The 17,437-nt window shown below is 35.8% G+C and overlaps 1 protein-coding gene across 3 annotated transcripts in view; it reads left to right on the top strand.

Annotated features, from left to right (window-relative positions):
- Window positions 1-231: 231 nt before the first annotated feature.
- The window catches only part of LOC148952252 (TBC1 domain family member whacked-like), a 50,868-nt gene continuing 33,662 nt past the window's right edge, over window positions 232-17,437 (top strand). The window contains exons 1-3 of one of the 3 annotated variants that reach the window (XM_089089695.1): window positions 232-252; window positions 8,609-8,812; window positions 15,705-15,967. In XM_089089695.1, coding sequence (XP_088945821.1) covers window positions 8,621-8,812; window positions 15,705-15,967 — 455 coding nt within the window. In that variant the 5' untranslated portion in view covers window positions 232-252; window positions 8,609-8,620. Of the gene's footprint in view, window positions 330-8,608; window positions 8,813-15,704; window positions 15,968-17,437 lie in introns of all 3 variants that reach the window. The other 2 variants (XM_089089694.1, XM_089089696.1) reach the window with 2 other exon arrangements.

Here is a 17,437-nt window from a genome sequence, read left to right as displayed (position 1 = left end):
ATAATAAATTTGATAAGTCTCAACAAGCTGTACTGAAAGCAATTCAAAAATTGCGATTGCCAACAGAACACAAAAATTGCAAATATTAATTACAATAACCTTATTGAACATAGGGTAAAACAACCTTTCTAATAAACTTTGATATTAGTACGACTACTACAGCGCTACCTATTAAAAATTAATTAATTTCTTAAGACAGGCAAAAGCTTACGTCAATAGAATCATGGATTCATGATCCTATCCTAAGTGGAGGTCTGATAGAAATTAAGACTTATTAAGCACTTTCAATTGATTTACTTAGATAGTCATATGTCTTAGGTCTGCAAGGAAAGTATTGAAACGTGTTTTATTTTTGCAATAGTCTATGGCTGCAAAAAATAGGGTATTTTCCTAGTCCTGGCCTAGCCTATTGTCCAGATTGTTGGATCACCATAGGCTATTTTTTTTTTATTTCTGTTTTTGAGATCCTGCAATGAGCTAAGGGACAGTAAAAACAGAATGTAGGGTAAATTTTTGGCAGTTCATATTATTTACTTACAAATAAAGTAAACATAGCCTAGCCTACTACATAATGCCTTTTTTATGCTCTTTCCAAATATAACAATAATTTTTGTTGGAAATTAAGGTAAAGTTCTACAAAATCATATTATTGAGTTAGGACAAAAGTGAATACACCATTCAATGCCTTTTTTCTGCTGATTACAAATATAGGCCTAATAATCATTTCTATTAGAAATGAATTTCAGCCCCCCCCCCTATACAGCCTATATGCCAATTCAGGGTTAGGTTAGGTAGGTATATATAGGGGGGGGGGGGCTGAAATTCATTTCCGATAGAAATTATTATTATATTCATAATCAGCATAAAAAAAGGCATTGAATGGTGTATTCACTTTATTCCTAACTCAATAATAGGATTTCATAGAACTTTACTGAAATTAAATTTACCCCCACCCCCTATATATACCAATTAAGGGTATATATTTGCACATTAGGGGGTTAGGGGTAAAGTTTATTTCTGATGCAAATGAGAGGTAAGTTTAAACTTTACCTCATGTCTGCTTGACACCAGCATCAAGAGAGCAGACACTATTCTCCTCTAGAACTCCTGGTCTTTAGCAGCTAAGGGCACATCTTTAGCTCTTATTTCTAGGCTACCTTGATTAGGAGTTGATGCAGGCTAGGTTGTTATATTATGTGATTATTGTACAACAATAAAATTGTTCCTATGTAGCAGCCATGGGGTCAACATTGTAGGCTAGATTATGCAGTAAATATTTTGCTGTTCACATTAGGCCTATTGACTTACAAATAAAGTGAACATACCACTTGATGCCTTTTTTATAAATATAATAATCACTTGTCATCCTCAAAGACCTATTTTCCAGAACTTTCATCTATGTTGAACAAAAATGGTTATCTCAAAATTTGTTTTCAACTACTAAAACTACCATACTCCTTTTGTTTTCAACTACTAAAAAGGGCACTAGCCCTTTCAATTTTCAATCAAATGTGCCCTTTTTGAAGTTTTACAACAATGCTTTCTATAAAAACCTCATAGGTCCCCAGGGCATAACTTACAGCCCTGAGGGTTGTGGGGGGTTGTCATCCTCAAAGACATAATTTCCAGAACTTTCATCTAGGTTAAAAGAAATGGCTATCTGAAAATTTTGATAGTATGTGTTTGGTAAAATGGTGGGTATGATAGGGGGGGTTAGTTGCCCTCCAATTACTTTTGACTATTAAAAAGACCACTAGCCATTTCAATTTCCAATGGAATGAACCCTTTTTGAAGTTTCTATGACCATGTTTTCTATAAAAACCTATATGTCCTCAGGGCATAAATTATAACCCTTGAGGGCTCTGGGGGGGGGGGGGTGTCATCCTTAAAGACCTAATTTCCAAAACTTTCAACTATATTGAGCAAAATGGCTATCTAAAAATTTTGATTGGATGTGTTTGGGAAAATGGTGGGCATGAGGAAGGGGTTAGTTGCCCTCCAATCGCTTTTGACTATTAAAAAGGGCACTAGCCCTTTGAATTTCCAATTGAATGCACCCTTTTTCAAGTTTCTACGACAAAGATTTCAATAAAAACCTTATTTGCCCTCAGGGTATAACTTATAACCCTTGTCCTGAGGGCTCTGAGGAGGCTATCATCCTCAAAGACCTAATTTCCAAAACTTTCAACTACATTAAACAAAATGGCTATCTCAAAATTTTGATTGGATGTGTTTGGATAAAGGGTGGGCTTGGAAGGGGTGTTAGTTGCCTTCCAATCACTTTTGACTATTAAAAAGGGTTCTTTTGAAGTTTCTATCACAACGCTTTCTATGAAAACTTTATATGCCCCCAGGGCATAATTTATAACCCTTGCCCTGGGGACTGTGTGGGGAAGGGGGTTGTCATCCTCAAAGACCTAATTTTCAGAACTTTCAACTATGTTGAACAAAATGGCTATCTCAAAATTTTTATTGGATGTGTCCAGGGAAAGGGTGGGTGTGAGAGGGGGGTTAGTTGCCCTCCAATCACTTTTGACTATTGAAAAGGGCACTAGCCCTATGAATTTCCAATCAAATGAGCCTTTTTCGAAGTTTCTACAACAATGCTTATATGCCCCCAGGGCATAACTTATAACCCTTGCCCTGAGGGCTGTATCCTCCTCAAAAAAAAATTTCTATCTGGAAATGAACTATGCTGAACAAAATGGCTATCTCAAAATTTTGATTGGATGTTTTTGGGGAAATGATGGGTATGGAAGGGGTGTTAGTTGCCTCCCAATCACTTTTGACTGTTAAAAAGGGCACTAGCCTCTCCAATTTCCAATCAAATGGGACCCTTTTCAAAGTTTCTATAACCACTCCATTGATACAAAGTGCCCTGGTCTAACCTTGAGATGAGATTTCATTTTTGTCTAGATTTGGTTAGTTTAGTCTTCAGGGTGTGAAGGTTAGTAAGGTCTTTAGCCCAACTTGAGCAATACAACAATTAAATATATTTCTGAGCACTGAACCTGTCTATAAATTAGTAAACTGGCACTGTGTTTTTAGACCTTCATTAAATTACAAGTAAACTGAATGAACTTGGTTCCATATTTAATAAAGATTTTATTTTTTTGTAAAAGTTTATCAAGCTGAAAAATTCCCAATGTAAATGCTGTCCTTACATCTCTCTGGTAATTTTGAGTTTTTTAGGTGTTTATTCTGTTGTTTTTAGTTCTTGGCAAGATTCCAAGATTTCATCAGTAAGATTTTTTCTCAGTTTGCTCTTGATAAAATTCATGCTTGAGATAGATTGCTTGCATGAATAAGCAGAAACAAAAAGAACAAATACAGATTTTTTAAGTTTATCATAAGATTCAGGAATACTCTTCTAGACATTGAATAGGATTATGTCTTCCTTCTCCAGGTCTTTCAGAGCAGACTATTTGTGTCCAGTATTTCCAGATAATTACAAAGGTAAACTTTGATCCCTGTATTACCTTGGTTCTTAGATTGATCAATTATATTCCAAAGTTACCAATCTTCATGCCAAGAAAAAAAAAGCTAGATCTATTTTACAATTTATCCAAGAAGCACAAGAGTCATGCTCCTTGCCAGGCTAGTACAAAAGGTGGAGGTCTTTTACTCAACATCACATCAAACCTCAATATTTTAGTTCCCTTGCCCAGTTTTAGGTTTGTCCACCATAGTATTTTGCTCATTTATGCTAGGGTATTGTTGAAGAAGTCTTGTACAACTTGAATACCATTGGGGTTGTACATGCATATAATGATGAGCGTTTGTCCATTCTGTAGCCATAATTTGACACCCATAGCAACCTAATTTTTGCATTCTTTCATTTGGATACTACAGCTTCTTATTTGCTGTTTTGCATATATTGCACTTTGCCTAATTTTCTGCTAGAGTTTTGTTTTTTTTTCTTGTAAAAAACTTGTTAGTATAGAGATATGTCTTTAGTATAGCTGTTAATTTAGCATTGACCTTTTTCACAACATTGCCTTCAAAATACATACATGTTACTCATGATACAACGTTTTAATTTTAATGGCATGCTCTGGCAGGATATTGACAATATAGCTAGACTGTACTTGATCAGCTTTGATTCAAGTTTTGCTATGCCATATTTAGTCTAGACCAGTGGTTCCCAAACTGTGGGATGCAAGCAAATATAGAGTGGGCTGTCATTGCAAGCATTAATATTAATAATGCTCAGAATCTGTAGTGGCAAGTAGGGGAATTTATTTGTTCTAATTGAAATGAAAAACAATTACAAGTAATTTAATATGAATAAAAATACCAATATGAATGAAAGACTGTTAAAATAAGAAACATCATTTAAATAATTTTTATTATGTAACTACACATGCAATTTTTTGTTCTAAGAAGCTATTTCAATGGGAAGGATGCATTTGTTTCCAATTTTTCTTCATTACAGTTTCAGCATTAACTTCAACTTTAATTACTTTTTATTGCTGCAAGTTTGTTTTATCTAATTTATTTCTGTACTTAGTTTTAATGTAAACCATAGCCAAAAATCCAGCCTCAAATAGATATGAGCTAGTAAAGAGGAGGAACTGAGAGCCAGAATTTTGATAACTTTTTATACATAAAACTATTTTTCAGTAACATATTGTCTCATAAATGAGTTCTTCACTGGCTTTTGTTGATATGCTAGTTAGTAAGTCACCTTGATACAGTATGGGTTACAAATCAAACTTTTTAGTCTCTTCCCCAAAATAGTTGTCAAATTTGTTTTTAACAGTGATAAATGACTGAAAATTTTAGACAGTATGTTCAGCAGTGGCGTAATTTTGTCAAAATCCTAGGGGGGGGGGGGTAAAGTTGGAGCCAAATTCCCCAAATCAAGTAAAAATGACAGTAAAAACTGAAAAATTATCTATATATTACCATAAGGGCAAAGATATACTAAAACAAACTGACCCGTTTCTCGGTATACTTGAATTATGCAGGCTTATCTTGGAAATTGTGATTCTTTCTATTGAAAAAAATCAGGTGATTCTGGGTTTGAGTACTGACAAGTTTTTGTAAAGAAAATTGATGTCCATAAAATGCTCTACAATTTTGCTGAAGAATCAACTAGTTCAAGATCAAAGAAGACATGTCTTTTCACTCTGACAGTGTGAAATACTATCATTGCCCCTTCTTCTGATGGAAGACAGAGCAAAGGTTTTGAGAAGTACTTATTGGCCTTGATTGGTGAGCGGTGTTTTCTTCAGCTGATATTCTGATTGATGATACCATCACGCTTGAATCCTAGACATACATTAGGCAGAATCTATCTGTTGGCCATCCTGGAAACTTTTTTTAATTACTTGGATCAGTTGAAGAGCTTTTCAGCAAGTATTGTTTGTTATTATATAGCTCGCAAAAAACTAATCAATCTGGCAAAGTGATTTTTCCATCACAATCAAGAAACCAGCAAATGAATTGCAAAATTTCAAGGGGTTTCATAGTTCGTCTTTGATTTGCCAAATATTTTTACGCTATATGCCCCTACATGGTTAAGAAGCAAGGTAAATCAAAAGAAACTATATTCACCCAGATTATCAAATGTCATATCAAAACTTGAAGGGTTACTTTAAAAGGCAAAGTTGGAGCCAATTTTCCCAAATCAGGTTAAAATGACAATGAAAACTTAAAAATGAGCCATATTGTACCATAAAGGTAACAATATACAAAAGAAAACAGACCCGTTTCTGTGGGGGCTTGAATTATTCAGGCTCATATTAGTTTTGAAAATATTTTTTAAGAAACTAAATTTCATCTGGTGGAAGGGGCAAACTGTGGTCAGAGGAAGGGGCAAACCAAGGTCTGGGAGGGGAAGTTGCCCCCCCCCCCGCTTCTGCCCCATAGAAAATTACGCCCCTGATCAAGAGGAATTTTTCAATGCAGGGAGGGGATGAAGGGACAACAAAGAGGTGAGTCCCAACATTTGAAATTTTTATTAGATGGGTTAGAGCCCAGTCAACTTTGGGGACGACTGGTATACACTATACTTGTCCAGCTTTGATTTAAGTGTTATTGTGTCATTCTGGGTTCCACTATCCCACCCATCACCCCCTGAAAGTTTCAAATAAATTTTCCCCCAAACCATTACTTATCTATTGCAGTTAACCTACTCTGTATTTGTAAACTGGCTTCACATAGTGTCTTTTGATTTACCTGACAACTTTGCTATTCATGTTATTTAAGTCCATCAGGGATTCATTGTGTAAACTGTTGATAAGGATTGGAGGCAAACTAATTTTAGTGCCCCTTCCCCCTTCATCCCCTCCCTTCATTTAAAAATTCGAGGTTCTCTTGATCAGGGGCGTAATTTTCTATGGGGCAGAAGAAGGGAGCAACTTCCCCTCCCAGACCTTTGTTTGCCCCCCCGCCTCCCACCACAGTTTGCCCCTTCTACCAGATGAAATTTAGTTTCTTCAAAAATATTTTCTAAACTGAGATGAGCCTGAATAATTCAAGCACTCACAGAAACGGGTCAGTTTTCTTTCGTATATTGTTATCTTTATGGTACTATATGGCTCAATTTTCAGTTTTCACTGTCATTTTAACTTGATTTGGGTAAATTGGCTCCAACTTTGTCTCCCCCCCCTCCTCAGGATCTTGACGAAATTACGCCACTGCTCTTGATCTCTCCAAATTCCCTTAACAATTTTAACTTGACCCTTCAAGTTATGATATGACATTTGATAATCTGGGTGAATATAGTTTCTTTTGATTTACCTTGCTTCTTAACCATGTAGGGGCATATAGCGTAAAAGTATTTGGCAAATCGAGGACGAACTATAAAACCCCTTGAAATTTTGCAAGTCATTTGCTGGTTTCTTGATTGTGATGGAAAAACCTCTTTACCAGATCGATTAGTTTTTTGTGAGCTACATAATCCAAACATTACTTGCTGAAAAGCTCTTCAACTGATCCGAGTAATTAAGAGAAGTTTCCAGGATGGCTAACAGATAGATTCTGCCTGATGTATGTCTAGGATTCAAGCGTGATGGCATCATCAATCGGAATATCAGCTGAAGAAAACGCCGCTCACCAATCAAGGCAATGAAGCATGCCAATAAGTTCTTCTCAAAACCTTTGTTCTGTCTTCCGCCAGAAGAAGGGGCACTGATAGTATTTCACAGCGTCAGAGTGAAAAGACAAGTCTTCTTTGATCTTGAACTAGTTGATTCGTCAGCAAAATTGTAGAGCATTTTATGGACATCAATTTTTTTTACAAAAACTTGTCAGTACTCAAACCCAGAATCACCAGATTTTTTTCAATAGAAAGAATCACTATTTTTGGGGTTCTTGTCCAAGGGTTTGAAGCAACAATCTAGTCCTTACTCTGCAAGTTTGGGGCTGTGAAATCAGTTTTTCTGTTAGTGATGATTTTTCCTGTCCAATATTTTAAAAGTCTGATCCGAGCTTTCCAACTTCCAAGTGCACGCAGTGAACTCATCAAAGCTGTTAATATGGCTCTTACTCTACTGTTCGACTTCTGTAACGAGCGAGATATTGTTCAGCGTCATGAAGCATGTTAAAACACACTTCCAGACAGCATGTGGTGAAGGAAGGTTTAACAGCCTAATTGTTATAGCATGTAAGAAAGAAGTTATCACCATTTTCCTGCATGAGAGATCAGGCGGTATCTTATCTTGTCTGAGTTTTTTCTGTCTTCAAATTTGCACTGCCATTTCTTTTTCTAACTTATATTGTTTGCCCTACTTTTTATTAATCAAGTTTCTTGATAGTAGAAGAAAAGTGTTATTTGTAAGAAAAGTATACATGGATGTCTTTAGATAAAAAAAATGGCTGAAACTCTCATCCAAATTGAGACTTCAATACTAAGAAATTACTGTTCTGATGGGACTGCATACACAGATAAAAGGCAGTTTGTGTTTCTAAACGTTATTGACATCGTTGGAACAATTATCCATATCTGATAGGGTATGTATTTCTGGTCCCTAGGTTAATATATTTTTGATTGTATATGCTAATTCATGTATATGCAAAATTTGTAATTTCTTTAAATTTCCCATAAACATTTACATTCAAATAGATCCTTAAGTGTGAGTCTGTTTAATACCTGAACTTCAAAGAGGAACCACTTTTAGGACAGTGCATTGTGAGACTTTTAAGGAGCAGAGAGAGAGTAAAAATAGTTTTCCAAATGGAAAATTATACCAGTAACTAAACTTCTAGGTATGAATTCACCGTGTCACAGAACATTGGGGTGGGGGGTGGGGGTGGGGTACATGCTTGAAGTAGAAAATGTTTTGTTTTGGGTGAAAATAATCAGGCTACTATTCTTTTTTTTTCTGTTTATTCTTGAAACAGAAAATGGGGCAAATTGGTTAAGAAAAGGTCAGCTGGTTGTCTACCAGATTATAGCTCCTGAGTTTTCGGCCCTGATATTCAGTCAGCTGCAGTCATTAGTCTCGTTGCATAATTTTTCGAGTTTAGTAAGCTTAGTAGCCTACATTTGTTAAGGGAGAATTCTCCCGTATTCCCTTGTGTAATCTGCAGTCATGACTTTAGTTCTTGCTGATTTTGCAGTTTTTGATAATGTATTTACCATAACTATTTAATTGTTTAGGAGAATAACTGAATGCTTTGCTCTCCTGTATGTCAAGTTATCGATGTTGTTGAACCTAGTGATAAAATGGTTAATGATGTAGCTGATGAAGAGCTTGAAGACGCCATTACTGGTCTCGATGCAGTTGAACGAAGAATCAAACGAATACAGAATGATCTTTCAGCTAGATTTAGTCGAGAAGTGATCGGTCTTGATGGGGAAGGAGTAAGTTTGATTTATATGAATTAATGCAGCTAGACCCCGGCGCCGCGCTGATGAGGGAAGACCGGCGGCGGCGGGGCCAAAAACAGCACGCCGCGCCGCCGGTAAGATGTCGGCGGCGCGCCCCCGGCGCGATCAGTGTTGACCGCAAACATTAATGTTTTCATCAGTCTTTCTCAAATCACAGCTTAAATTTACAACAGACTTGAGCCTATTCATGAGCTCAAAACTTCAAAAGTAGCTGGCTGGAAACTGGTCTTCTTTGTTATTTATCAAGACAAGTAGAAATCTGGTAGAAACGATATGGCTTTGTCGTTTCAGAACCCTTGCATAATAGTTGAAGTATCTATTAGCTATATATTCCTAACATAAATAACTATCAAAATTAGTAGTTTTTTTCATCAAGCATTAGGCCTACTGCATACAAAACTTCAAATACCGTATCACAAAATTCTTCAGTTATTAGGGTAAAAGCTTTGATTATAAGTTTGAACATAGAAGCTTAATTTATTCATAATGCCCTTTGCAAATATCTGCTTTGTCACCTTTAAAACAGTTGAAATGGGCGACTTTGATATTGATCGTTTTTTTTTGCTCTTTTAGATTCCTAAAAAGCCTTCCTTGTATTAAAAACGGGTTTTTAATAACAATTAAAAAAAAAAACATCAAATATAACTCACGAAATTATCATAGGGGTTGGACAAATATGTTGTACGGAGTATTTTTGCTTGGCTTCTTCCTTCTTTAATTTACATGTGTTGATTCATATTTCAAAACAGTATCCAACTGTCGAAATATACCATACATAAAACATGAAACAATATTTACATTACACAAAAGAACATACAATTGTAAGCAGAAATATATGTAAAACACAAAAACACATCAACCTGTCCTACCAATTTTTTCCACAATCATTTACAATCATTTTGAATAAGGATAACTTAAAATTTCATCTTAAAAAATAATCAAGCATCAGTTCCCAATGACGAAATGTGGATGACCCACCTTAGTACTGGAGGGAAAACGGAAGTTAATTTCCAATCAATGTGTCAGTCTCAACCAATTAGCTTGGTCGAACTTAAATGAATTTATATAATGGACAATATCAGAAAATTGAACATCTTTTCGAAGAGCACGCATAGCAATTCAACATAATCTTGTATGATTCGAATATGTTTCTCAATTATAATTAAACTAAAATGAAAACATTATGACGTTAAAAACTTTTAGCTAAGACAGTGAACGTTTAGAAATTTTCCTTAGGGGTATTCTCATTGAATTTCCTTTCTTTTAAGATCGTGGCAACGCGTGACGGGTAAGCTGGTGTACTAATGAAAGTCCAAATATTAGTATGTGTAAAAAAGGGTTTATCTCAAAATAGTGTGGAGGGACAAAAAATCTAGGGGTCAACTGGTCGAAAAAAATTCCTTCAGTGAAACTTGGAAGTCTATTCTAACTGTGGGATGTGGCTATAATTCTCATGAATAAAAATCAACTTGTCCACTTTGTGTGGACAGAGGCTGCTTTCAATAAGAAAATTCAAGATATTATTATTTGAATATAATAATTCCCTACCCCCCCTCTGGACACCACCGTGATAGGATACCGTCTCTGCTTTAAATAAAAAAAAAAAAACTTTTTAGCATCCCTGCTTTCAATAAAATAAAAAAATCAAAGTACTATCACTTAAATATAATAACTCCCTATGCCCCCCCTCTGGATACCATCTTGATAGGATACCGTCTCTGCTTTAAGTTAAAAAAAATTAACTTTTTGGCATCACTTAAATATAATAACTCCCTATGCCCCCCCCCCTCTGGATACCATCATCTTGATAGGATACAGTCTCTGCTTTAAATAAAAAAAAAATAACTTATTGGCATCCCTGCTTTCAAAAAAAAATCGAGGTATTATCATTTAAATATCATAGCTCCCCCACCCCCTCTGTATACCACCTTGATAGGATACCGTCTCAGCTTTACATTAAAAAAATAATTTATTTAATAATTAACTAGGTCACTTGGTTCAAACTATTTAATATGGTTCAAGCAAACACGCGAAATAACGTTAAACAGCTTAGTGTTCCTTGGAAAAAAAAATTGAGGGTATGAGTAAAGGGGTATGAAGACAACATCAAAAAAGACGAAATTATTCAGATACACCTCAAACTATTGAAAAACTGAGTCATAGATTCGCCGTGGCATTCAATAAGACCCAAAGAATCTAATTAAAAGGGAGCACACACAAAAGCCAAATTAGGCCAGTAGCATATGAGATATCGCAAAATACCCAAGCCAATGAAGAAGTGCCAATGGGGGGCCCTGGGTCTATGAAAAATATTTCAATGGGTTCCCAGGTAATTTGATATTATTTTCTTCCATCTCCGCTTTAAATGAAAAAAATAAATATATTTTTGGCATCCCTGCTTTCAATATATAAAATGAGGTATTATCATTTGAAAATTATAGCCCCCTATCCCCCCCCCCTATAGACAATAATTTACAATTTTTTTATGAATCATATTTTTGGGATAACTTCCGTTTCAATCTTTAATTCTCCAACCTTGTACATAGCTTAGTCTATAGCAAAATTTTGTCTTAATAGAAGGTTATTTTTTTTTTGGGGGGGGGGGGGGTTAAAATATTTTTCAGACAGAAGATTGTATTTTCTTGAATCTATCAGGTGTTCAACAATTGAGTATTAAACATTAAGAAAATATTATCTAAAAACAGCAAAAGAAAAAAAAATTCTACAAACTTACAATTCGGCTATAGAAACGATCTTTCTGCTATCAATTTCAAAATCAAACTGTAGTGAATGTTGCGTTCTATAATTCTATTCAACTTGAAAATAAAATTCTTGACTACGAATGATGTAAGGGATTGCAAGTGGGAAACTGTATTCGAAATGATTCAAACTCATTTCATAAAGACGATACTTTTTTGTCAACATATGAAGAACTGTGTATATTGCAATATTTACAATGCAATAGCATATTGCCTTTGTCGGGTTTTTATACAAAGTAACAAAAGACGAAAATTAACTAACCAGAGAGTAGTGAAGAATTATGGTATGTAAAGTAATATTTAGCAGGGAAAGTCATTCGTGATAAATCGCTAGGGGTGGCACCGTGATTGCGTGATTTTCGGGGATTCGGGGAACCAAATTTTTTTTTGGGGTGACGCACAGATTTTTGGGGAAATACTCGAAAATTTGGGTATAGTGCAAGCCCTGCTTGATTTCTAATCAGAAAAATCGAAATACTAAACCACACGAGAAGAAAAGCTCCGATTTTGCGGTTGACGCAATAAAAAATTGCCGCAAAATTAATTTAAAGTTGACCGAACGCCACCGCCTTTGCCGGCGGCGCGCCTGCGGCGTTCCGACACTTCGGCGGCGTTCGACCGGGCCTCTTGTTGGCGGCGTTCGGTCGATCCGCCGGGGTCTAAATGCAGCTTTGATTTTGGCTCTCCGTACATGAATAATTCAAAGAAATTTGTATATTAATTTTCCCTGTTTTTAGCTAAATGGCTTTCTCGAAATTTTGTTCTGACGTAACTTACGAATTAACTTACGTAACGAACTTCTATAGTCGTATGTTTTTATTACGTATATTAGTGAGTTCGCCCCCCCCCCTAGTCAATACCTCACTCTTTACGCTACAGTTCGAATTTTGTTCGAATCACAAACCCCTGAATCACAAAGACCGGTTAATTAGAATAGATAGCTCTTTTGAAAGTACTAAAAAAAACTTTAGCCTAAAGAGTGAGGCACTAACGATGGAAGGAACCCTCTCATTTACGCAATGATTTTTGTTCATTTCGAGTTTTAATCCTGCTCCTTACTTTTAGTTCTAAAAACTTGTTTTTTATTTAATTTCTGATCGTTTTTTAAATAATGCTGGGAAATCCGGTGACCCCCTCATAGGAATGTCCCTTTCCCCAAAGAAGCATCCTCCATGGAAAGATCCTACCCCGTAACTCCCCTCCTTCCCCCACCAGAATAAAAAAATCCCCCCTGAAATCGTCTTTATAATTCTCATTAACCAATACTATATGTAAACAATGGGCAAAGTTCATAACTTGCAGCCTTTCCCCTGGGAACTGTGGGGCATTAAGTTATTCTCAAAGATATATTTATTAGATTTTTGACTATGCTGAACAAACTGGCTATCTCAAAATTTTGATTGGGTGACTTCAGGAGAAAAATGGGCGTGGGAGGGGGCCAAGTTGCCCTCCAATTTTTTGGTCACTTAAAAAGGGCACTAGAACTTTTAATTTCCGTTCGAATGAGCCCTCTCACGATATTCTAGGACTACTGGATCGATACGATCATTCCTGGGTAAAAAAAAACAACAAACAAATAAACAGGCATCCGTGATCTTTCTTCTGGCAAAAAGTACAGAATTCCACATTTTTGCAGATAGGAGCTTGAAATATCTATAGTCGGGTTGTCTGATACGCTGAATCTGATGGTGTGATATTCATTAAAGTTCTATGGCTTTTAGGGGTTGTTTCCCCCTTTATTCGAAAATAAGGCAAATTTTATCAGGCGCGTAACTTTTGGTGGGTAAGACTAAACTTAATAAAATTTTGTTTGACAAACTTATATGTTTAGCTACTCTGACTTTAGAAAGGCTTAAAGTCTTTTTTTGATTAGCCAAGTTGTTTGAATGCTTAGCAAAAGAAACTGTGTGTTTACTGTGAATCTTCATAGTTTTAGGCCGTGGTCAAATAAAAGACAACAATTTCAAAACCGAAGGGTCACCCCACACTGTTCGTTCGAGGAATCCCTATTTTTGTCTCTAATTTGATGATTTCTTAAATTACAATGAATCACGGTAATTCTTAAGCAGGCTTTCCCATTCAAAACGACAATACATGAAAGATTGATAGACGAACTCAACCAGCGTTACTTAGATTTTTACACAATGTTGCCACTTTCTTGGCTAGTTTGGGTGTTAAATTGGTTTTAAATTATTTCCCAGTTGACTGGGAATGGGTCCAGGAATTCTGGTGTTTTGGTGTAACAAATATTTTGCACTTTCTTTTTGTAAAACTAAGGTGCTAATAGCCTGTGTACAAGACAATTTGGTATATATAAAGTATCAATGCTTTGCAAAACTAAATAAAGGCCATCCTTTCCCCATAATTAACATACTCTCTAATTCTTTACTCTTGATAGAAATTATCCATCACTGAAGCATTTATTTTTCATGTTTTAAGCTGATGAACTTTTTCTTTAGGCTGTATTTAGTTTTTAAAGTAGTGAATCTGTGTAAATCCTTTTATCTTTCTTCACTTTAAATTTCAACTTTAGATTAAATTTAAAAGCTGAATCCAGAAAACGTTGCTGTTTTTTACTTGTTCACTATGAGTTGTCTAGTTCGAGAATAATTTATAAACGTTGATACTAACAAGGTAAGACCAATGTTATTAGATCCCAAAGATTCCCCATTTCTAAAAGTAATGAATCCTGATGGTTTTTCCAATCTGTCTGTACGTTTTCATCAAAATAATGGTAGCCACGGTTCTCATCCATCAAAATAATGGTAGCCACGGTTCTCATCCATCAAAATAATGGTACCACGGTTCTCATCCATCAAAATGATGGTAGCCACGGTTCTCATCCATCAAAATAATGGTAGCCACGGTTCTCATCCTTTGATGCATAAAATAATATTTCCAATGGGAGACAAATCTTATAGTTCAAACATTTTCAATATCTCAAACAACAAAATTTATTTGAGAAGTATATTCCCTTTCTTTAATTGCGGCAGTTTTCTTCTTTAGGGCTAACAGTTGCTTTATGAACATACTACTACTACTTGCAACTCACTGCAGCACCAATCCGTCTGAGGCCAACACAGCGTCGTACGCTCCTCCTCCATTTCAATCTATTTAAAGCCTCTTTATACCGTCTTATATCTCTTTATAAAGCCCTCTTTATACCGTGCCAAGAAGTTCCTATTTCCCATAAATATTTTTTTACGACGTACGGCCCCTTCCCAGCCAATTCGGGAATGACCCGCTTTTCATTTGACCTTAGATGGTTTGCTGAAAAGCTTTGCTACCACATATTTCAGGCAGCTTACTGTTTCAAATAGACGGGTACCCAAAGCAATCCGTAGACAATTCCTTTGGAAAATATCTAATTAATTTTCCTCCGTCTATCGAAGCGCCCAAATTTCAGAGCCATACTTGACCACTGTCATCACTGTAGATTCCAGTAATCTATTCTTGGCTCGCAGACTTTTCTATCGAACTTTTTTCAACTGTGAAAAAATACTTTGAGCCTTGGCTATTCTACTTTTAACATCTTCACTGTATCTACCATCTTTACTAATAATACTACCTTGGTAAGTGACTTTCTTTAATATTTCAAAGATAAGTGGTTTAGTTAAATCAATGGAACTTTTGGGAACTTCCAGGACTTGATTTTTTAGTTGAATTCAGAAGCTTTAATTTACCTTGCTCTTTCCAAAATACTACTTTTTACTTCCTTATACCATTTTCAAAATATTACTTTCTTCAAAATCCCAAAGAAAGTTTGTCCGGAAAACGATTGCTAACTCTCGTTTTCAACAATGATCCATCGAACTAACTGAAGTAACACCAAATGTAGTACTTTAGAGTTTCTTTGCGATGTCACGGATGTGACCTTTAAAGAATGGAATGTATTTAAATGTTTAGGAGTCAAATTGTAATTTATTGAAGTACTCTGCTATCTCACTGGGTTTGGTTTGTTATTGTGATGTGTTGTTATTCTTCTAAAGGTGTTGTTATTTAATAGTTTTCTTTTATCATTTCGGTAGTGGTGACTTGTAAGCGTTGATAATTTTTTTGGGTGGTATGTTGTCAGAAAAATATATATCATTGTTCTTGTTCTTCAGCTCCAAGATGTCCCAGAAGTCAAATCGAGTCCTTCTGGCTCAGAGAAAAATGGTGAAATTGGACGACGACTTAGTCAGACTGAGGATGAGCTATCTGAATTGCCAGGTGCTTTTTCTTCTGGAACTGTGCCAAGGAGGAAAAAGGTGGGATCACTTAACGGTGACGATTCTGATGATGCAACCAGTGTTGGTAGCGGAGAGTCCACGTTTTCTAAAACAGATAGATATGGGTTTTTAGGAGGTAGCCAGTACGCCCTTTGGGAGTAAGTTTATTTTTTACTGTTATAATAAGTTTAATGTCTAGAAAAAATGGTAGAACAAATATAGATAGGAATTTTCATTAATGATTTTGTTATGAATGAATTACTTATCAAGTGTTGATGTGCGGATTTGAGCTGAATATTGGAAGAAGAGGCAGTAAACTAAAAAATCCTACATGATTGATCTAGTAACAAATATTCCTTTCTTCTTCCAGGACAAGAGCATATTATAGAAATTTTGTGAGATTAATCATCGATATTAAGGTGGACCACTTTAAAAAAAAAAAAACAACAAAAAAACTTGGGTTTATTAATTACTACCGATGCGGCTATTGTGTTATATTTTACCATCTTTAGTGACTTGATCATAGGTCGAAAAAAAATTATTTTAGAAACAGCTTAAAGTCTCGAGAGGTTCTATTTAGGGTCCTGAAATCATTATTCTTAAATATTTATAATCAATAGCTGAATATTTTCTTGGACTAGAGACTAAATAATGCTATTTTAAGCGATATCCTGGCGTTTATCTTTACAACAAGCAGAATGCCATTATAAATTTGAGCAAAATACAAAGAAAACCACATTTTTAATGTTACTAGTAAAATTTCGCCGACGTTAAGAATCTAGTGATGCAAGCTCTTTGCCCATAGCTCAATTAGTGTTTTCCCCTCGATATGTGACGTGAACATGCACTGCTTTAAAAGACATCAAGCAACAATAGTCGTCTCTGTTTTGCTCAGTTTTTGCAGGTGCCAAATAAAACACAAAAAATTCCCCAAAAAAGAGGAAAACTGGTCTTCCGGTTATTCGTCTTCTCTCAGTTCTATTGGATTGTTCCAAAACTTGTTGTCTGCAATGAATGGCTGAATAAAGATCTCGTTGCCCATAAAAGCTCACGAAGGTGTTATTATAGAGTAAATAGAAAAAATACAGCATACATAAAAGTGCACAAATAGAAAATAAACTAGCACTCAATCATAGTCTGGTAAAATAAACGAGACTGATCTAGCCCTTCAAAAACCTTACATGGTGAATTTCTGCTGCAGCCAGGGGATCAGCCAAATCACAAGTGATGATCAGCCGCCTATTTCTAGACCATAGGAGAATTCCCAAGAGAAATTTCGCATATCAAAATTACTTCTACTATCAATAACTCACTGCTCGAATATTAACAATTATTCCCTAATTGCAAGTCGGTTATTAACAACTATTTACAACTCAAGCCCCTTGAGGGCAACACATCGACGCACCCTCCTCCTTCATCTCAGTTTATTTAAAGCCTCCCTCTACACCCTCCCAAGAAGTTTGCATTTCCCTTAAATCTTTCCTTATGACATCCTCCCAACCCATTTGACGGTTGCTCGACGAGGACGATCCTGGGCAATCTGTCATCCTTAATCCGCAGAACGTGTCCTAGCCGTCTCAACATTTATGTCATTATAACCCAAGAAAGAGGGATTGACCCAAATTCTC

The sequence above is a fragment of the Artemia sp. Qi Xiang Cuo genome, chromosome 5, assembly GCF_049724085.1.
Source record: "Artemia sp. Qi Xiang Cuo chromosome 5, ASM4972408v1, whole genome shotgun sequence".
NCBI classification, from domain to species: domain Eukaryota; kingdom Metazoa; phylum Arthropoda; class Branchiopoda; order Anostraca; family Artemiidae; genus Artemia; species Artemia sp. Qi Xiang Cuo.
This window is presented reverse-complemented; position numbering and strand designations above follow the sequence as displayed.